We start from the raw sequence: 23,148 nt of genomic DNA on the forward strand, positions 1-23,148 counted from the left end.
CCAGCCCTCAGGGACTCTCGGTTGCAGAGCAGCCCATTGACAACTGTGGAAAGGCTGCCATAAATTGGACCAGCACCCAAGGTACAAAAGTAGTTTATAGCCCAGTTATGCCACCATCCCACAGCGCTGTTCTTTTGGTTCTGTGCTTCAGTATAGCATACAATATACAGTAACTCCTCACTTAAAGTCGTCCCGGTTAACATTGTTTCATTGTTATGTTGCTGATCAGTTAGGGAACATACTCGTTTGAAGTTGTGCAATGCTCCCTTCTAATGTCGTTTGGCAGCTGCCTACTTTGTCCACTTCTTGCAGGAAGAGCAGCCTGTTGCAGCTAGCTGGTGGGGGCTTGGAACCAGGGTGGACTGGCAGCCCCCCATCAGCTCCCCGCTCCCCTAAGTTCCTTGTGCTGCAGCCGCCCAGCAGGCTATCAATTGGCAGTTCAGCTGTCCCTCCCCCCGCTGCCATGTGCTGCTCCTGCCCTCTGCCTTGGAGCTGCTCCCAGAGACTCCTGCTTGCTGTGCAGGGGGGAGAAAGAGGGGGGTGTAATGTCAGGGTGTCCCCCTCCCCCTGCTCCTGCACCCTGCTTACCCCTTCTCCATATAGAGCAGGGAGGGGACACTGACGGAGAGAGACAGAGAGCGCTTGGGGCAGCAGCTGCTATCTCAACTTCCTGATCCACTTAAAAAGACAATGCCCTTAAGAGTGGGTCAGCTTACTTAAAGGGGCAGTGTGCATCTCTCTCTCTCTCTCTCCCACACACAAGTTGTGTGTCTGTCTCTGTCTGCTATGCTGTCTCCCCTCTCTCCTGTTCGTGCTGCCTTGATGAGAGGCTACATTAACAACAATGTGTTAACCCTTGAGGGCTCAGCCGAGTGCTAGTTCATCATTTAGCAGCAAGGCATTTCCTGGGAAATATCCCTCCCTCTTCCACCCTCTAACTTCACCACCTCAACCAAGCTTCACAATCATCATAGCTGTGAACAGTATTAAATTGTTTGTTTAAAATGTATACTGTGTGTATATCTATATAATATATATTTTTTTGTCTGGTGAAAATTTTTTCCCTGGAACCTAACCCCCCCATTTACATTAATTCTTATGGGGAAATTGGATTCGCTTAACATTGTTTCACTTAAAGTCGCATTTTTCAGGAACATAACTACAACGTTAAGTGAGGAATTCCTGTACCCCAGTGTTTTTACCTTCAGATCCCTTCTAAGACCCAACATGGAAAAGCTTTTAATTGTGAGACTTACTTACCTGGTTAAAATGATGAAGTTTGTCAATTAAATGACTGATGAGAGGGTCTAATCCTTTGACTTTCAATTCTGGGTTATTAATTTGTGCCTTCAGTCCATTGGAAACAACTCTGCTGGTGTAACTAAAAAAAAACGGAACAAAAGATCAACCAGAGAGAAAATATTTACACTGAAAATGAGAGGGTAACATTTTACAGGCTATTTTCATTAGAATAATGAACATACACAAATTTTCCTTAATGTGTCAGGGTCAATAAACATATTACAAAACAAACATGTTTGTAAATAGTGTAATTAGTGCAAACAATTCTTTCATCACCCCAAATCTGCATAAAATGACATGATTTCTTGCAGTTATTATCAGCTCCAACCATTTCAATATCACAAATCAGTCCCCAAAAAGATCATGAGAGATTTTTTAAAAAACAACATTTCAGGTTTCTTATTTGTATTTTGGTGTTTGAACCTTTCAGGTTTATGTTTCAAGCTTTTCTGCACAACTCTAAGGGCTGGAAACTTGCTTTAAAAATCAAATTTGAGATTCTCACATAATCACTGGAATCCAGGGGCTTTAAGGAAGACAACAAATATCACGAGACTTGCAGTAAAATCGCAAGAGTTGGCAATGCTGTACAATTTCTCAATCAGCAGGGGAAATGTTCCTCTCAGTGAAATGAGGCTTTTCAGGAGAGGTGAGCAATTCAGAAGATGAGATTGCCTGCTGGGCTTCAGCCTTAGATGTACTGTAGGAACTCCTTCAAGCGGCACAATCTGATACATCAGCAGTCTTCATCTCAGTCATGCATTATCTTTATCATTATGACTTTGTTAGGAGCAGTTCAGATATATACATACGTAGTGCCCGCCTCTAGGCAATCTCACCTTAAACCTTTGGATCTGAAAAACATCAGCTGTTCTCACACAGTAAATGCCTGCCTCTATCAGCATCCTCATCCTATCACCATGGACAAAGTTATAGACACACACCAACTAATTATTATGTCATTGCTGTAGTTCTGTTTCAGCACCAAGATATTGTTTTTTCTACTTGTCTTTGCATCCTTAAATACAAGGAATGAATTGGGGCCCCATGCTTCTGGGGATCCTATGCAAACTACTTTGATTTTCCTGCACCTCCTCTGCAGCAAAACTGGAGAAGGAGGTATTCATGGCCCAATTAGGCAATGGGACTGATGGGGAAGGTCACTCAACAACTGGCTTCCCCATGCATCCATATCTGCTTGGGAACTGTGAATCATCATACCAAATGTACACCTTTGTAAACTCAAGCAGGAGGAGGTTGCATTCTTCTGGATTGGAACTCAAAGAGAAAGGTCCTGTTACAATTTTCTCCTTAGCCACAGCTACATTCTCTACATGATAACTCAAATGTTCTTTCAGTCTGTCAGCAATCTTCCCTTGATAGCTTTTTAAGACTGGAAAACTAAGGATGGGGCTTTCACAAGGGGCTAAGAGAATTAGGCGTTCAACTTGTATTGGCTTTCAATTAGAGTCGGGCACCTAATACCCTTTGAAAATGCCAGCATAAATTATCTCTTCTCTTAGTGACTAACAGAATTGCAAATTATGATTGGATTTTTACTAGGATGTTTGTCCTATCTTAATTAAAACCAAACAAGTGAATAAAGTTAGACTTCAAGTAAACGTGACAGTAAAAACATTACATACTGCCATTTAACATTCGAGTTCAAGGGTATGCTTGAAATTCTGGTGAAGAATAGAGGAGGTGGCATGGTCAGTTTTTAAGGAAAATTATCAATGACTTTAACCTTGCAGAGAAAGGAAAGCATGAATGAGATCAGGGAAGAATAAAAAGTGCAAAATAATAGATTTAAAAAAGCCCCAAAAACATTCATTGTGTTAAAATACACAACCAATAGCAGCCTGTCTCCTAGTATTAGGTGCAGAGAAGGCATTTGATGCAACTCTGGGATCATCCTGTTGCAGTACAGGAGGAATTTAGTTATGGACATCAATTTATAGCCTCCATCAAACTGTTCTACAATTCTCCACGTGCATTCCTTTGTCTGAACATCTTCCCATCACAAACAGCAGCACAAGGCAAGGGAATGCTTTGCTACCTATTCTTATTGCTCTATGCATTTTATCACTTGCTATAGCTATCAGAGTTTCTCCAGATATTCTGGGCATCACAATGATAAAGAAGGTAAAAAAGCTTTTTTTCCACCTGCAAATGATATTGCTTTAATTCTGCAAATCACAAGCCTCCATTCAATGCTTTTCAGCAGCATTAAAGGCATATAGCATTATACAGATTTTGTGTAAATATGATCCAACCAGAAGCAATGCCTTTAGCCACCCCATCCAGTGAGCCTTATTCATTTCCATGCCAATGATCCCCTGAGGGATTCCAATGCCTGGAGGTACAAATCTTACCCAATGTTATTATATTGCTTGTTGCTACATGGCACCCTCTTTTACTTAATTTAGATGAAGAAAAATGGCATAACTTTCATTATCTATATTTGGTTGAGTCCAAAGTCCATTCAGATCAGTGGGGCTATTTGTGTGCTTAAATATAAGCATGTCTGTATGTGTTTGCAGGACTGAGCCCCTAGACTCCAAGACAATGTTCAAATCAGTCTGCTGCCCAAGTCATTGTTAGTGTTTGATATTTAGATATCATAGAATCATAGAACTGGAAGGGACCACGAAAGGTCATCTAGTCCAGCCCCCTGCACTCAAGGCAGGACTATGTATTATCTAGACCATCCCTGACAGGTGTTTGTCCAACCTGCTCTTAAAATTCCCCAATGATGGAGATTCTACAACCTCCCTCGGCAATTTATTCCAGTGCTTAACCACCCTGACCGTTAGAAAGTTTTTCCTAATGTCCAACCTAAACTGCCCTTGCTGCAATTTAAGCCCATTGCCTCTTCTCCTATCCTCAGAGGTTAATGGGAACAATTCTTCTCCCTCCTTTTTGTAACAACCTTTTATGTACTTGAAAACTGTTATCATGTCCCCCCCTCAGTCTTATCTTCTCCAGACTAAACAAACCCAGTTTTTTCAATCTTCCCTCATAGGTCACGTTTTCTAGACCTTTAATCATATTTGTTGCTCTTCTCTGGACTTTCTCCAATTTGTCCACATTTTTCCTGAAATGTGGTGCCCAGAACTGGACACAATACTCCAGTTGAGGCCTAATCAGCACGGAGTAGAGCGGAAGACTTACTTCTTGTGTCTTGCTTACAATACTCCTGCTAATTCATCCCAGAATGATGTTTTCTTTTTTTGCAACAGCATTGCACTGCTGACTCATATTTAGCTTGTGATCAACTATGACCCCACAGTACTCGTTCCTAGGCAGTCAGTTCCCATTTTGTCATTTCCCATCATTTAATCTTGGATTCAGGGAAAGCATATATCAAATTTGGTGGCTCTATCTTCTAGAGCTATTTATGTTCATATTCAATCCGTTACACCTATAGCCAACTGCTCTCCGGAGAGAGGGTTAGGACCCACAGGACCTCAAGGGTCTGCTTACTCATATGCTTTAGACATGAATAGCCTGTAGGGGCCATACAAATAGCATGACTGACATGCCTGGGCAGCCAACTGCAGGCCCCGGATGTGGCTGGGACTGCCCAGACATATGAACTGTGACAGGAGCTGATGTTAAGTGCAGCCAGAGGAAGCCATTTGCAGAGCACAACAACTATTGGTCCTAGAAAACCCAAGAACTTTAGTCCATCTTCTTGGGTGCCACTTACTGGCACCTTATCCATTAACTATTTACATATAGAACACTTCTCTAACAAACTGAGTCCAGACAAGGTGGGTGAGGTAATATCTTTTATTGGGCCAACTTCTGCTGGTGAGAGAGACAAGATTTCAAGCTTACACGCAGCTGACCTGAGCTGTGAATTCTTGTGTCTCACCCACAGAAGTCAGTCCAGTAAAAGATATTATTTCACCCACCTTCTCTCTCTAATATCCTGGGACTGACATGGCTACAACAACACTGAGTCCAGAGAGAATGGACTGAGTCCAGTCCATTGGCTGTAGGGAGGTGGGTTCCAGCAATAAGAGAAGATATGGCCCCCTCGGTTGCTCTTGAGGGGAAGGAGAATGAGGGGTATTGAAAACGATGTTAACATGATAAACTATCACTTGAACTTGTAAGGGGTTTCCTGGACCTGTTTGCAGGTAAAGAGGCTAAGTAGGGTTGAATTGTGCCTCTGTTTTAAGGAGCAACTTGCTGTCTCTCTCTTGGTGCTTGTGCACTATTGTTCTCAATTCTAAGCCACAGTGTTACGTTGCAACCTTCCAGCAAGAGTATTGTGTATTTTTATCTAACTTCTCTGTGTATGTTGTCAAACATAACGGAGAGAAGGCACAGTGAGAACCCAAAGTGAGTCACAGAGCCACTGAGGAAGGAGGACTATGTGCAGGCTGCCACAACTGGAGATCAGGATTGTTCCAGGAGGCAGCTATACATCCATCTGACTTGAAATCCTATCCTGTAAGCACAGAATTAATCTGCTGGCTCTGTATCAGGTCTGATATACACCTCTACCCCGATATAACGCGGTCCTCGGGAGACAAAAAATCTCACTGTGTTATAGGTGAGACCGCGTTATATCGAACTTGCTCTGGCCTTCCCTCTTCCTTGTTCTCTGACCGCCCCCTCCAGAGACCCCCGTCCCTAATCACCCCCAGGAACCCACTCCCTACCCAACCTCCCTGCTCCCTGTCCCCTGACTGCTCCGACTCCTATCCACCCCCCCACCCCCTGACAGGCACTCACCGGCAGTGGCAGGAAGCGGAGCAGCCCGGCCACAGCCTGCTCCACTCCATCACCTCCCAGCCGCGGCACTTTGCTTCCCCCCCCATTGGTGAGTGTGGGGAGGTTGGGGAAAGGATGCCCCCCCCCCGCACTCACCTGTGGCGGGAAGCAGAGTGACGCAGCCCCAGCCTGCTCCACTTTCCTTGCCCCGGCCCCACCTGTGTCGCTGAGGGCAGGGCCGGCTCCAGGCACCAGCCCTCCAAGCATGTGCTTGGGGCGGCACCTGGAGGGGGGCGGCACTCACCCGGGGAGAGCGGAGCCGCAGCCAGGCTCGCCGCCCTCCCCCCAGCACTCCGGTCGGCCGGGAAGAGCGGGCTGCCCTCCCCCGGCGCTCTGGCCGGCCGGGGAGAGCGGGGCCGCGGCGGGCTCGCCACCCTCCCCCGGCGCTCCGGCCAGTCGGGGAGAGCGGGGCCTCAGCCGGGCTCGCCGCCCTCCCCGCGGCCCTCCGGCCCGCCGGGGGGGGGGGGGCCGGCGGGAGGCTTTTTTGCCTGGGGCAGGTGAGTGCAGGGAGGTTGGGGAAAGGACGGCCCCCGTACTCACCGACGGCGGGAAGTGGAGCACCGCGCCTGGGAGGTAGCAGAGTGGAGCGGGCTAGGGCCGGGCTGCTCCGCTTCCACTGCGGCCGGTGAGTGCAGGGGGGATCCCTTCCCCCAAGCCCCCTCCTCTGAGCGATTCGGCTGGGGCCAGGGCGAGGGAAGCAGAGCGGGCTGCTCCCGGCCCCCCGCTAATCCCCAGGGCCACTCTGGGACTGCAGGGCCCCCAAAAGTGCCCCCCCCACAGCTCCTGCCTCCCAGGCCCTGGGGGGGGGAAGCCCCTGACCGCCCCCAAGACCATCTGCCCCTTATCCAACCCCTCAGCCCCGGCACCCTTAACACGCTGCTCAGAGCAGTTTGTCAGAGCTTTACCAAGTTGTATGCGAACCCGCGTTATATCGGGTCGCGTTATATCGGGGTAGAGGTGTACTTTGGAATAAACAACATACATTTCCTGAAAGGTAATTTGATTTGTTTACTTCTTTGCACCAGGTAACACATTTTTTTGTGTGCTGACAACAGATCCTGAATTACTGAGAATGTACATTAAGAATAGTCAGAAATTGGCTGACTTTATCTAATAATCTGTAATTTAACTGAAAAATAGTAGTACAGAATTGTTAATGCCAGTGATTCATAGATTCCAAGGCCAGAAGGGAGACTAGTGTGATCACCTAGCCTGACCTCTTGTGTAACACGGGCCAAAGAACTTACCCAAAAATAATTCCTAGAGCAGATCTTTTAGAAAAACATCCAATCTTGATTTAAAAATTGTCAGTTGTGGAGAATCCACCATGACTCTTGGTAAATTGTTCCAACAGTTAATTACTCTAATTATTAAAAGTTACGCCCTATTTCCTGTAGTACTTTATTCATACTAGACCCTGAAATGTCTGTATCAACAACCTACAGGTTAAAAAGACCAGGAGATGTGTATAAAAACATCATCTATATGCAGTAATTCTGAACTAGCATGCAATGAATAGCAAATATAGGAAGAATTACTAATCGGTTTCACAACTGTGGGTTTAATAGTAACATTATTCTACTGATCTACTGGGAAAAGCTAAAAATGTTATTTAAAAAAATCTTAACAGCTTTCTAGAAGTACAGTTTAGATGATTTTTAGCTCACACAATTATCCTAAGCTTGAAATGGGTCAGAAGCAAACTGTTGCCTAGACACTGGCATGGATAATATTTTGAATATAAATATACATTTCTTTCCTTATTTTTAAAAAATATTTTGGCTTAGAAGTTCTTTTTAAAGTCAGAACTATACAAGTGATTTTGAAACACACTATTATTTTTCATTTGTAATCTGAAAGGGGACAAAATATAAGATGCTCCCAAACAACTGAAGAAAAACAGAGATGAAAGGTGCTACCTATGCAATGTCCAAAACTAACCCAGTGTTTCCACTGGCTCTTTAGATAGCTAAAGGCTTCAGAGAACAAACATTAAAACTAAAAGATTCCAGACAGACAGCTGCAGGAGCTGCATTAGATACAGTAGTAATGATATTTAGTGGCAAATGGGGGTGGCATTATCACACCATTCCCTTCCCTGTTCCCTACAGGAGACAGTACTAGTTTGGTTACAAGCATCTGATCAAAGCTCTTATAGGCAGCAGTTCCATGTATTATTGATCAGTGTCCAGCTGGGAGACCATTTCCATTGCTCCATTTCCCTCAGGATGCTATTACTCTGAGCAGGGCCACTATATGCCATTAAGCACCCCAGTGCTCTGATCTGTGATGGCTAATGGTCTATGCTCTTCCCAGGATCAAAAAGAAACTCTGAACTCAGATGACCAGCCTGAATGAACTCAGTCTGAATAAGGAAGTCAGCTTCCACATATACTTAAAGTGGGGATTAGAGAGCAACATGGAAACCCCACCAAAATTCATATGCACAGTCTAGTATGCTGAATTTCTCAATTTCTTTTTAAAATAATATTAGTGTACTGCATACTTGATATTATATCAAGGTCTTTTCAAGGAATACACTGAACTCATCTGCTGTAAATCAGTGTAGTTCTATTGACTTTAGTCCTATTTTACTCTGTCTGAGGATTTGGCTGAATATATCTAAACCTCAGAAGTTGATGTAAACTATCTATGTTAGGACTTTCAAAGCTGCTTATAAGATTCAGGGGCCCAATTCTTATTAATTTATAGTGGAAATTGGATGTCTACATTCTTTAGGTCAGTGACTCTCAACCTTTCCAGACTACTGTACCCCTTTCAGGAGTCTGATTTGTCTTGCGTACGCCCAAGTTTCATCTCACTTAAAAACTACTTACTTACAAAATCAGACATAAAAATACAAAAGTGTCACAGCACAGTATTACTGAAAAATGGCTTACTCTCATTTTTATCACATAATTATATAATAAATCAATTGGAATATAAATATTGTACTTACATTTCAGTGTATAGTATATAGAGCAATATAAACAAGTCATTGTCTGTATGAAATTTTAGTTTATACTGACTTCAGTAGTGCATTTTACGTAGCCATTATAAAAGTAGGCAAATATCTAGATGAGTTGATGTACCCCCCTGGAAGACCTTTACATAACCCCAGAGGTACCCACATTCCGGGTTGAGGACCACTGCTTTAGGCCACTTTGAAAATCTAAGCCCTCATTTTCTTCTCAAAAGTAGTTCTGCAGTTGGGCATTTGATTTTTCCTTCCTACGTGAAGTACTTTGCACTTGTCTTTATTGACGTCTCCAATTTGTCAAGGTCGATTGAATTCTAAGCTTGTCCTCCAAAGTGCTTGCAACCTCTCCTAGCCTGGTGTCATCTGCAAATTTATAAGCATACTCCCCACTCCATTATCCAAGTCATTAATGAAAATATTGGACAGTACTGGGCCCAGGACTGACCCTGTGGGACTGCACTAGATATGCCCCCCACACCCCTGGTTTGATAGCAAACCATTGATAACTACTCTTTGAGTTTGGTCTTTCAACCAATCATGCACCCACCTTATAGTAATTTCATCTTGACCACATTACCCTAGTTTGCTTATGAGAATGTCATGTGGGAGTGTGTCAAAAGCCTTACTAAAAATCAAGATACATCACATCTACTGCTTCCCCCAACCACCAGGCCTGTAACCCTGTCAAAGAAGGAATGTAGGTTGATTTGGCATAGCTGGCTATTCCCTATAACCTTTTTGTCCTCCAGCTACTTACAAATTGATAGTTTAATAATTTGTTCCAGTATCTTCCCCACTATTGAAGTTAGGATGAGTGGTCTATATTTCCATGGATCTCTTTGTTCCCCTTTTAAAGATAGGTACTATGTTTGCTGTTCTGTAGTCTTCTGGGACTTCACCCATCCTCCAAGAGTTCTCAAAGCTAATAGCAAAATTTTCAAGATTACTTCAGCTAATTCCTTAAATACCCTAGGATGAATTTCATAATACTCTGCTGACTTGAATACATACCTAACTTATCTAAATATTGTTTAACCTGATATTTCCCTACTTTGGCTTGCATTCCTTCCCCCTTGCTGTTAATATTGAGAATCTAGTCACCTATCTAGTCACCATTAATCTAGTGAAGACTGAACCACACTAGGCATTAAACAGTTCAGCTTTCTTGATGCCATCAATTATTGGCTTACCTGCTAAGTAGAAGACCTACATTTTCCTTCACCTTTCTCTTGTTCCTAATTTATTTAAGGGACCTCTTCCTCTTGCCTTTTATGTCCCTTGCTAGGAGTAACTCATTTTGTGCATTAGCCCTTCTGATTTTGTTCCTGCATGTTTGTGCTATTCTTTTGTACTCTTAGCAATTTGTCCATGTCTCCACTTTTTTATAGGATTCCTTTTTGATTTTCAGATCCTGATGGAGCCATCTTGACTTCTTACTATTCTTTCTTTTGCATTGGAATAGTTTGCAGGTGTGCCTTTAATAGCATATCCTTGAGAAACTGCCAGCTCTCCTGAACTCCTTTTCCCCTTAGATTTTCTTCCCATGTGACCTTACCTAGCCACTGTCGGAGTGTGTTAAAGTCTGTGTTTTTGAAGTCTATTGTCCTTCTTCTGCTGCTCTAACGCCTTCCTTTCCTTAGAATCATGAAATCTATCATTTCATGATCACTTTCACCCCAATTGCCTTCCACCTTCAGATTCCTTACAATTCCTTCCTGATCGTAAGAATCAAGTCTAAAATGGCTGGTTATTTCTTCCACTTTCTGGAACAAAATGTTGTCTCCTATATAGTCCAAGAATGGTTTGGAAATTTTGTTTTTTACCATATTAGTTTTCCAGCAGATGTCTGAGTAATTAAAGTTCCTCATTACTATCAGGTCTTGTGTTTTGGATATGTCTGTCATTTGTTCTAGAAATGCCTCATCTGTCTCCACTTGTCATGGTCTATAATAGACCCTCTCCTACATCGCTCCTAACTTTTACCCCTTTTACCTTTACCCAGAGTCTCCCAGCTGGTCTGCCTCCTACTTTTTTCTGGCCCTCCGAACACGTGTATATATTCTTGTTGTGTAATGCACCCCTCCTCCCTTTTTACCCTTTCCTTCCTGAACAAGCTATACCCATCTATAACAATATTCCACTCAAGAGACTTATCCCACCAAGTCTCTGTGATGCAAATTAAGTTATAATTTAGCTTGTGTACTAATACTTCCAGTTCTTCCTGTTTATTCCCCATACTCCTTCAATTTGAATATAGACAGCTAATATGCTGAGCAAATTCCCTCACTCATTTTCCTTCCGTTGCTCCTATGACTAGCCTAAAATGCAATTACCCTTAACCATTAACCCACACCATTATGTTAGGCCCCAAATTTACCATTTTAGCCATCTCTTCTGTGTTTTATCAATGCAAATCTCAGCACATCTGGCCTTATGAACCATAGGACAGTATAATGAGTGATTTTTTTCCCTAGGCAGATGTCATAAAGTTGGTACATAGTACAATATGCACAATAGCAAGAAAACTGTATTGCTAAAGAGTAGATTGAAATAACCCGTCAGACTTATCAACTTATGTCTTAACAACCCTGAATACTTGCCTTTGAAAAATGGGCATGAATACCAAATGGAGAGGAGTTTTATACCACCTGGATGGCGATCATGGTATCCTACTGGCTGCTCACCAACCAACTTCATGGAGTCACACTGAAGACCTTTTGCTTAATGTTGTACCAATTTCTAAAACACCAGTTCCTTGGCTACCATCTACTGATCCGCAGGATGACACTACCAGCTGGTGGCCCCCCAGTGATCCCTTTGGAATGACAGATTCATGACTGTGACTGCCAGAACTGCTTCATGCAATAGCAATTCCATCAATAACATTACCCAGTGAAACCTGTTATGTACTTTTTTTGCCTTGTGTTATATTTTTTTTTATTTGTGCAAAGATCTCTCCCAGTTCTTTATTATCTGGATTACTGAGCCATTGTGCAAAGCAACTGAGAGGTCTCCAAGAGAGGAATGATTAATCTACTGACACTTAGCAAGTAGCTGTATCGCCTTTCATTAAGATGCAAAATGTTCAATAAAAGTTTATTCAAAAATAATTAATAAAAAAACAAGAAATACAACTTGATAAATTTGTTGTCTGAGCTCCAGCAAACTGAGATATAAAATAATGCACCAGTTTATATATATATATATTTAACCAAACTCTTTTGCCAAACTCTAACACTTCCCATGATACAAATGCTTGCTAAAGTAAAATTTTTTTTTAGTACTTCAGATTATACATTTTATTAGTTGGGCCTGATTCTCCTCTCACTTACACCAGTGTAACTCCACTGACTTAAATTAAGATATTCCTGATTTATGCCAGTGTAAAAATGAAAGGACACCCAAACCCCACATTTGTAATACGAAACTTGCAATGAAAAGAGTCAAATTCCAATAATTAGCTGGCAAAGTTGTTCTCTAGTGGGACCTTCCTCCAAAGATTCATGGTCTTGGTTTGTGCACATACTGGTACATGGCACTTGGAAGGCTGAAAAGATCCAGACATTTTTAGAATGTCACAGAAGCCATTGTGTGTGCACGGAAAGGAATAAACCACATTCCACAGCCTCCTTTTGGCTTACGGTACTAAGTGAGCTAGCCTAACATGCCTCAGTTCTCAAGTGTGTGGGTGTGGATCTGTGCATGGCATCTCCACCTTCAAGCCATTTCATTGTCTCTCCACTGCACTGCAAGCTCAAAAAGCCCTGTTCTTTTTTTCAAGGCCCTATATCATGCAGCCCAATTGCATCTCAGAGTAGGGTGCAACCCAGCCTTCTCTGCTGTGGTAATGATGCCAGCCTCATACTTTTTTATGTCTTCATGTCAGAAAACTATCATGCTTTCATACATATTACTTTACTCCTTACTGTTAGGATGGCCTTCCCTAAACCTTTCTGCAGAGCTGCCACTCTCAGTGTGTTCAAATCCCTTCTTTAAAGCGCACATTTGCCATCCCGCCTAAGAGAATTAATAGGCATGGAAAGGTGGTAACACAGAAAAACTTAATGATACCTTCAGAATTTGTACTCACCCTACAGAATAAATGTGTGATCTTGCAAGAGTTGCAGTTTCCCCTACTCTGTCCTTCCCCACCTCCCCTTTGGGAGACTTGATCAGGAAAAAAGGTATTTATCTGTTAACATATTAAAACTACAACTGCCTTGTCCATGCTAGGATTTTATTATGTATTCATTGCCATCTGTCAGCCTAGTATGGACACACTTGCTGTCTGTTTATGACTCTCACTGGGTCATGTTGAGTCTAGATGGCACTGTTCAGGGCAGGGAATGTATTTTTTCCATTTGTTTAGCAAGGCACCTAGCACGCTGCTGGGTACCTGCACAATAATGAAATATAAAATAAAAATAATGGTGGATACTCTAATTAGGTATTTAGACATAATTTACACTTTCTGTAGAGGAAAAGGACGATATCATCCCTGACACTAGAGCTAGAGGAGTATATAGAAGATCAAGCCCCCTGGCCCCAATTCTCTCTTTTATACCCTTGTAAAAATACCCTTTTATACCCTTTTATACCTCTTTTATACCCATGCCTATTAACCCTTTTATACCCCTGAAATCAGTGGAGTTACACTGGGGGTAAAAGCAGTGTGTGTGATAAGACATTCAGACCATTGAGCACCAAAGAAAATCTTAACATGGGCTAAATATTTAATACAACTAGGCACAAACCCTTAAAAATATTCTCAAAGAGCAATATATATATTAAATAACTATATAAAAAAAGAGAACTTTGGATAAGGGATAATAAATGCAAATTTAAGTGATATGCCTGAGAGACTGCAGCACAGACAGCCCAATTCTAGATTCAGTACATAATGCAATGTCTAGGGAACCACATCTAGTAAATGAAAATAAAAGTGAGTGAGGCACATGCGGTTGCCCTACAGATCTCATGAGGCAGAAATGACTTGCGGTGGATACTGTCTCTGGCAGAACTGCTATAAATAGGCTTTGACTTTCACAAAACAGCCTTACCCAATAATAACAATGGGAAATGCAGGGAGAAATACAGTTTGCTAATGTTCTTTGACAGGACTAAGTTGATGGTGTCAAAAGGAACACAAAACTAAATATCCTTTTTAATTATCTTTGTCCACTTCGTGTAGAACTCAAGGGACCTTTTACAGTCTAGTTTATAATGGAAGGCCTCCCAAATATTGGCATAAGGGCAGGTTGGCAGACAGACTTGAGTGGTTTCATGACACCACCTTCTAAAGACATTCTGGATGCACATATCATACAAGACAAAGTACACTTTGAAAACTTTAATGCAAGACAATTCTGCCACTGGCATTTGTATACAACTGATTACAGCAAACCTAGTATTCTACCATCCGCCAAATCAATTCATTGGTGTTACTAGGAGCATATTGATAGTGCATTGATTTGGGCTATGAAATGCATTTGAAAAATGCTTGAGATGTGCCCTTAATAATGCTAATTGAGACTGAAAATACTGGCTTACCTTCTTCTAGGTATGTGAAAAACTGCTGCCAGGTAGATTGCCAAAGAGAACTGTCGATGTTAACCAAGCAGGTTGTATTGTGTTGAGCGAAGGAATGTATTTTCTTAGAATAACATCAGTTGGAATGCATCTTCCATTTAACGTTATATGGCCTTTTCAAGGGGACTGAAAATGATTTCTGATACTTCCATATACAAATTTAATGCATCAAAGCCAAAATAATGGGGTCAGGATATGAGTGTGATACAAAATGGAAGGATGATGCACTGACTTGGAGCTCTGGCTCAGACTCGCTTCCCTTTTAAAAGATTATTGAAAAATAAGCCAGGAAACAGGACAAACAAACAACAAACACAGCAAACATCTGTCAAGGAAACATTTGCAGCAATGCCTAAGGGACAGTGCAAAACAGATAAGGAATACCTTTTTCTCAAAGACCCCACTGGTTTCCTAGACCACGAGATGGGATTTTTCAAGTACAAGCACAAGTGAGATCACAAAAGAGCTAAAACTAGACACAGAATTCTATTCAAAATCTCCAGGAGACTTTACACTTGAAGCCTGACATCATGTAAACCTTCTCAACAGCTGCAGACAAAAATATGGAATGTTGGACACAAACTGGAACACCTGACAGCCTAACTTTTTAACTTGGGCAGCTGGATGACAATAGTAGGAAAACAGGACTGATGCAATATACAAGAAGATGCAATCTCAGGAGACTAGAGTTCTTGAACTCTCTGAAAATAGAAACAAACTAGCAATAAACTTCACAGCAGTAGAGACATACTGAAAAATCAAGCGAGATCCCATAATACTTGGCTGATGGGACTTTTGGCACGGAACGAGGGCAGGGATCCAACTCCCTTTATAGAAAGCCCTAGTTGCAGAAATTTTAAAAATAGGCTTTAAAGGTGACCCATGATGTACAGAAAGATATTTTATGATCCCAATGCAGAATCTGTTAGGAAGCCAAAAGGGGACCATCAGAATTTTTATATCATCAGACATATGTTGTAGGGATAGGATATTAGCTACACTTCATACAGAAACAAAACAAAACCAAAAGATTTATTTTGAGAGGTCAAAACATCTGCTTTTTCCAGAAGTCAGTTGCTCAAAAGAGACACAGTTAAACTTTTGGAATTAAGGAACAGCTATCAACAGGGAATATATGAACTGCAATATTATATGCACTCAGGGATTGATCCCATTGACTTCAGTGGACTTTGGATCGGGCCCTTCATGCATGCTCTAGCCTCCACAACTCTCACATCATCCCCATCTCCCTCTAACCAACACAAACACAGCTGATTATCTTTCTTGCCCATTGCTCATGTCGTGCCACTCTCACTTTGGGCTTGATCCTCTGCTCATTGCAGTCAAAGCTCCCACTATTCTAAATGGGGTAGGATCAAGGCCTAAAATTCCTCTGCTGCATCGAGTTCAAGCCTCTTGTTCTCCTCTTCCAGGCTCTTCACAACTGTGACCAACCCAACTTTTCTGCTTCGCTCTCTTACTGTGTCACCCCCTCCACTCTGCCATTTATGCCCTCAGCTGTGCTTCTGTCTACTTCTCTCACAGACACCTCCTTGCTTTCTTCCACTCTATCTCACACTCCCAAAATACCCTCCCTGGCCTAGTCGCTAAGATCGGTCATGACCTCTTCCTCCAGATCACTCAGAAGACCTTCTTTTATTATGATGTCCAGACAAAACTGCCAACTAATAATGGTTTGTGATGGGCTGATGGGAATAGTTGATACTTATTAGAGGAAAACAATTTTATGTTTTATCCTTTTTCTTCATCCACTTGCATTGCTTGACTTAAACTGTGAGCTCATTGTGATAGGTACCTTCACAGAATCAACCCTTTAGAATAGCTAAAAGTAAGAGACTTCTGTGGAGTTACAAGGCAAGTTTTCACCATAATTAAATGTTGAGAGAAGTTTAACAAGATATTAGTACACACAAGACTTATAAAATAATCTCTCTGAATTAATCTATTTTCCTATCACTTAGGTTACAGTTCCACCAATGAAACTAAGACCATATGACATGAATTACCTAATGACAAACAGCCATGGACAGTGGAGGTGTTATATTTACCACTCAATGAACTAGTTCATTAACTGTGAAAGGAACCTTAATAATTACTACTACTTTTACCAAGTTAAGGTTCTGACTATAATCTTTATCTTTTTTATATTTTCCCACATTTTGTAACAAATTTGAAGAAATACATTAAAAAAAAAATCAAAATACTGGAAGTCTGACAGGACCAGCTATAACATTAGAGGGAAGCCATTTGGTTATACAACAGCATAGCTATTATAATAATGATAAAGGCCTAAATTAAAAATGTATAGTCTTTTCATTCATATCAACAAAAGCTTAAAGCGAGTTAATTAAGAAGAGCATTTGTATTCAAAACTGGTATGTATTTTCCATATGCCATATTTAACCTGAAAATTCATTCGATTTTGGTCAAATGTATTCTCATCAAGACTGTGTTGCACACTTTTATAATAAGCAAAAAAAGCAAATGCTTAAAACAAGACAACTAAAGGTTGTCCAAAAAACAACAAAAATGATCAGACATGCTCACTTCGAAATCTTGTGAGTTACAGTTCTTCAACCTCTTACTCTTCCTAAATCTTTTTCAGCAGACATTGAGCAACATCACCCTAAAGCAATGAAGTTCTCTCAATGTAGAGAAAGTGACACTTTGCTGGGAAAGCAGGAGTGGCGTGTATTCTACACTTCTTTTGTAAAATACATCTTATTCCTTCTTTTATTGGGCATAGATCAAGAAAAAATTTGGCATTTGTTGATCCCTCAAATAGTAGATCACAAACAGGAAAAATTCAGTTATGGTACTCAACGATTTTTGATTGCTTTCAACGGGCTTTGGATCAGGTCCATGGCTATTAGAATAATCCCATAGGCGCCCTGTGTTGCTAGAATTCCTTACAGACATCCCAACCTTTTCCATAACAAGCTCAGAGGGACTGTGGACTGAATATGGATACTTTCAGGATTAGTTTAAAGGTTTAGGTCCAGCTCAGGTAAGCCGTGACTGAAATTTGTAGCCACGTGATGTCTGATATCCTACGTGAAATAAACTATCCTCTGTCCAGCATCTAGGAAAAGGTTGTTCTTACCTCCTTTTGGCAATCTCAGTGTAAGGCAAGGATTATGTAAGTATATAGAGACTCTTCTCTCTAAAGTGGGTGACCATCCAGTTCAAGGTTGAAATACTTCAGAGCAGTGATACTGACCTCAGTGATTCAGGAGCCAAATTAGTGATCAACATTACCCAAAGGAGCCACAGTAGTGTGAATCCATTGTTTCAGTTATGATTTTATATCTATATATATATATATAATTCTGACAGCAAAATGACTGACCCAGTATTATTATTTTATCAACTACAATTGGTTAATAACTTAGTAAAAGCATCATGATTGGTTAATAATTAAACCACACAGTGTTTTAATATCATGTGCTGCAAAGAGGAGGAGATATTAAAGAGCCACTTGCGACTTGCAAGCCTCAGTCTGAGTATCACTGCTTGAGAGGAAGCTTGCCTTGTCTATGCTGCAGCTGTTTTGTGTAAATAAAGGGCTTCATTCACAAGCACTAAATTTACTAAAAAAAGAGCGGTCCGACAAAGTGACTTTTGTGCTACGACAAATTTGAAAGCGAGAACATTTATACAACCATCAATTTACTTGGCCTGTATTTTTCAGTTCTCCTGCTGATATTGTTGAAGATTTATGTCTGATTAAGTTTGTTTTCCATCACAATTCGGCTTCTACTTCTACCTGAAGTAAAGTCATAATCCTGGGTTTATGATTTCACAATCTGCTGGCACAACATGATTGGTGTCACAAATTCAACACTATAATTTCTTTGCAGGATTAAGTAGGGCAAGGTTGGGATTGCTAGGGAGAAAACTCTTATTTAAATACAATGTCATCAGTTGTTAACGTATTTACAGGAAAAATTAAGAAAAGCACGTAGAAGAAAATGGATTAAAGTATAATGAAGGCTAGTTTTTTTACTATGAAAACCCTCCTCAAGATTCATGTAGTTTAGGGCTAAGTTCCGCCATCCTTACTCAGTGAAGAAGAGCCTATCAACATGAGCAGGACTGGCACAATGTGGTTCTTAACCGGTATTTCTGACCAGAATATCATTGGACTGATATCACCCATTGGTGTCTCCTGATAGTCACAGGCTTTACTTGCTGGTTCCATGATAGCCTAAGTTTATAATCACATATAGTGTTAACCCTTATGGCACATTTCCTCATAGCCCTGACTTCCAATGCATCGTGTTTCTCCAGTTTTTTAAACCACTTCTTTGTTCCCACAACAATCTCTATGTACTGACAAGTAAATAAGCTACCAAGCAGCTAACTGTCTCAACAAAAAATAGATAAACTAAAATGAACTTCTTACAGCGCATGCACACAGACTCTGCCCCCAGAAAACACACCTGGAAGCAGATGGGAAAACAACCTGAACAATGCAATAGGAAAAAAGAAAAAACCCTAGCTAGAAATACCACTAACCGGAATAAAGACAGCAATTAGAAAGGAAAAGTGTTCTCAAATATATAGGTGGATAGCCCTGCATGGGTGAACATCCTGGCCCTGCTTAAAGTCAATGACAAAATTACCATTCATGTCAATGGCACCACAATTTCACCCCAGGGGAGCAGGCACAAAAGGCCTACCTTCCTGCCTCCACTGAAGTCAATGGAATTTTTGTTATTTACTTCCACGGGAGTAGGCTCAGATTCAAGCTTTCTTCCCTCGGCATTTACACCCTTGTGCAGGTGCCAGGAAAATTCTCTGTCTGCACACTTCCAGCACACAAGGCCACGGATAGTAGCAATAGGTTGTCCAAACAGAACATGCCCTTCTGGTAGGGAGCTGAGCTGAATGGGGCAAAAATGCACACAATAACCTGTTAGAGTGCAGCACGGGGCTTTCCTGCACTGGCACTCCACACAGAAATGGGAGTGTGCTCAGGAGTTTAGCCCTGGCTGCCTTTCTCCAATGCAGGCCATAGCTTTAGACCATAGTCTTGCCTGAAACTATCAAGTAACATCTCATTGTTGGATATTTAATTTTAAGGTGCAATCCAGAGTATTTCACACATTGAAGATGGCCATGTATATCAAAAAGGAACTGGCAGTTTTAAGCTACTCTGATGATCTCGGGGGCAACAGGAACCTTTCATAGATCACAGCTGCTGTCTGGAGGGAGAGGATTGTTCCAAGCCTTTCTAGAGATTCGGAGAATTGTTGACACCAAAATACACACTGGAGGCCATGTGACTCAGGACGGTGAACATGTATGTGGCTGCACTCAGCTGTAAGGAAAGGTCTGTAAACATCAGAAAGAAAAGAAACCAAGTGGAGGAGTGAATCTGATTTCCTGCTAAAACCAGCGATAAAAGGCCACTTTGACACTGACAGGAAGTCAGATTTTTAATGCGTGTGATAATAAATGAACACAGCGAACTGAAATCTTTCCAAACACAAGACAAAAGGAATGAAAGAATAGCAGGCAGTTTGTTCTGCCACAGTAGTCAGCTACAAAGCAGCATTTGTTATCCACCCACAAAAAAACAATTTATGATTAATGTCAAGGAAGAAGGAAAAACGAAATAATAGATGAGAGAATGAATGATATAGAGACACTAAAACAAAAATAGAAAACTTGTGACATTTCAACATTTACAATAGGATTTGAACTGACTTTGGTTTTCTATAGCATCATTCATCTTGGAGAGATCTTGAAGAGCTTTACAAAGCAATGTGTTGAAGTCTGGTAGTGCAGTGACTGCACAGGCTGCTGGAGCAACCTCTATTCTCGAAGCAGCTGCCCACAAACAGCCAAAGACATTAGAATCTGTTTTCAATATAAAGAAAAAAACTTGCATATTCTGCAGCTATCACATAATTCCTCCCAAAGGTGCCACAGGATCGTTAATTGCCACCTTGAACAAATGTGACTGGATGGTACAAGGAAGGAATAGGCTATAATTCCCTTTGAAGTCATTGGTTCAAATTTTCCTATATCTATGTTAGAATACCGACACTGCTCAATGGTTATTCAGCAGTACATGTTAAAGGTTTCATTTCCTTGTGGACATCTTGGGTTAGACTTTTCAAAACAGACTAGTGATTTTAGGAGTCCCATTTTTTGGGTGTCCAACTGGAGACATCTGAAAGAGGCACTTTCTAAATATCAAGACCTTAAATAAATATTAAGGCGTCTCAAGTTGGGCACCTGTAATGGGGTTGTGGAACTGCCTTGTGGCCATGTCTGGGGATTAGCTCTTGACCAATCTGGTCCCTTCTCCTTTGATTTCTCACACTGCCTCTCCCCCTTTCTGGACTTGATTGCTCCCTCTTTGTAACTCAATGTGCTCCCTCATCATGGCTTGGCCCTCCAACCAGATCACTGTAGTTTTCCCCTTCTGGGGTATCAAAGTCCCACTGGACAAACTGTCTCTGACATTCTGCCATACCACTGCCCAGACTATGCCACTTCCCCAATGGCTGGCAGGGAAACACGGGCCTGCCCTCTACTTCGAATTCCAGCCAAGGGACTCTATGTCCAGACAATATAATCTAAGAAATCCCAGACACTGTCACAGTTTCCCTGGGCTCTTTCCTGCCTTCCTTTCTCTGTCTTCTGGCCCACTTCTGGGTTACCACCAACATCCTCCATTCCCTGTGGCTATTTCACCCTCTCTTGGGTTTCTGCCAGAGAGTTTACTCCCTAGGATGACTCCTCTTCACCTCTTACTCGGGCCCCTCCTCTCCAGGGAATGACTGCAGCCTTCCTTTCTACCACCCCTTCTTCCTCACCACTTCCTGGTTTTATACCTGCTCAGCCTGTCCCTGCCCAGCTGCGCATCATCATCAATTGGAGCTTACCAGCCCTGACTCTCCTCCAGGTGCAACTGTCACAGGGTTAATTGGCCCTTTCAACCTATTCAGGCCTTGTGTGGGATAGACACACGATCGCAGCAGCCAAACATTGAGGCAGCCAAAATCACGAGTCACTTTTGAAGATTTAGGCCCTGTCCATAAGTGGTAATCCTATTGGCAGTCACAGCTAAAAGCCTAGCGACTGAATGGGCATGGTCAGTGAGCTGCCTCACCATTCCTCAGGCAGCCTGGTAGGGCAGGGATGCAGTTCTGTGGGGAAGTTTGTATCTTTTGACCGACAAACAGAGCACAATTGTTTCCTTCAGGAAACTAAATTAATTTAAAATTAAACTTAAATGGCATCTACTGAGAGACAAAGAACTTTTGTTCAAAGGACTGTATCTCTGACAGAGCGGCAGCTACGAGTGCTGTACTCTGTCAGCAGTGGATGTAAATTTGGATGTGATGTGGTATTTGAACCCATCCCTTTCTGGCTCTGAGGTAAAAGTGCTACCAGCTCTGCACCTCGTTCTGAGAGAGAGATGTGCCAGCAGCAACAATTCAAGTAATAGCAGTGACAGGCATCTACGACGCTTCCTCTGCTGACCCACTGATAACGTTATGGATTCACATTATGATTCTTATATGATAAAAGTCATAAGCCTAAATGTAGTAAACTGCCTTGTGTTAAATGATGAAATTATCTTATTGAAGCCTACACTGGTCATCCGCAAAATATGCTGGTTTTGCCTTATTTATTTATTTAGATGTAAATAGTAAAAACAACACCTATCCAAGAGCAGTAGGTGCCCTGACATTCACTCAGGCTACATCTTCACTACCCGCCATATCGGTGGGTAGCAATCAATTTATCCGGGATCGATATATCACGTCTCGTTAAGACGCGATATATCGATCCCCGAACACGCTCACCGTCGACTCCAGAACTCCACCAGAGCGAGGGGCGGTAGCGCAGTCGACGGGGGAGCTGCAGCCGTCGATCCCGCGCCATCTGGACCCCAGGTAATTCGATCCAAGATACTTCGACTTCAGCTACGCTATTCGCATAGCTGAAGTTGCATATCTTGGATCGATCCCCTCCCCAGTGTAGACCAGCCCTCAGTGTCACAATCATAAAACACTTGCAGCAACATTAAAAACAAACCTCCCAATGGGAACAAATAACTCAACTCGGCTAGCCAGCCAAAAAGACTCCTCTGCAAAAACTCTGTGAGACAAATGGGCTATTTTGGACCATATTGGGCAAAGCAAGCTCCAGCGTTCTGGAGTTCTCAGGATATATCCACACTACAATTAAAAACCCGTGACTGGCCCATGCCAGCTGACTCAGGCTTACGGGGCTCAGCCTAAGGGGGCTGTTTAATTGTGGCGTAGACTTTGGGCTTGGGCTGGAGCCTGGGCTCCAGGACCCTGCAAGGTGGGAGGGTCCCAGAGCTCAGGCTGCAGCCCAAGCCTGAACATCTACACCACAATTAAATGGCTCCTTAGCCCAAGCCTGAGTCAGCTGGCATGGGCCAGCCACAGATTTTTAATTGTAGTGTAGACATACCCTCA

The 23,148-nt window shown here is 42.1% G+C and overlaps 1 protein-coding gene across 3 annotated transcripts in view; it reads right to left on the minus strand.

The window, feature by feature from the left end:
- The window catches only part of LOC112112348 (glypican-5-like), a 629,288-nt gene that overhangs the window by 246,275 nt on the left and 359,865 nt on the right, over nucleotides 1-23,148 (minus strand). For all 3 annotated transcript variants that reach the window (XM_026649925.2, XM_026649924.2, XM_026649926.2), the window contains one exon: nucleotides 1,261-1,381. In XM_026649925.2, the coding sequence (XP_026505710.1) occupies nucleotides 1,261-1,381 (121 nt within the window). The remainder of the gene's footprint in view (nucleotides 1-1,260; nucleotides 1,382-23,148) is intronic.

The sequence above is a fragment of the Terrapene carolina genome, unplaced genomic scaffold (assembly GCF_002925995.2).
Source record: "Terrapene carolina triunguis isolate 2854851 unplaced genomic scaffold, T_m_triunguis-2.0 Scaffold88, whole genome shotgun sequence".
Taxonomy (NCBI): Eukaryota; Metazoa; Chordata; order Testudines; family Emydidae; genus Terrapene; species Terrapene triunguis.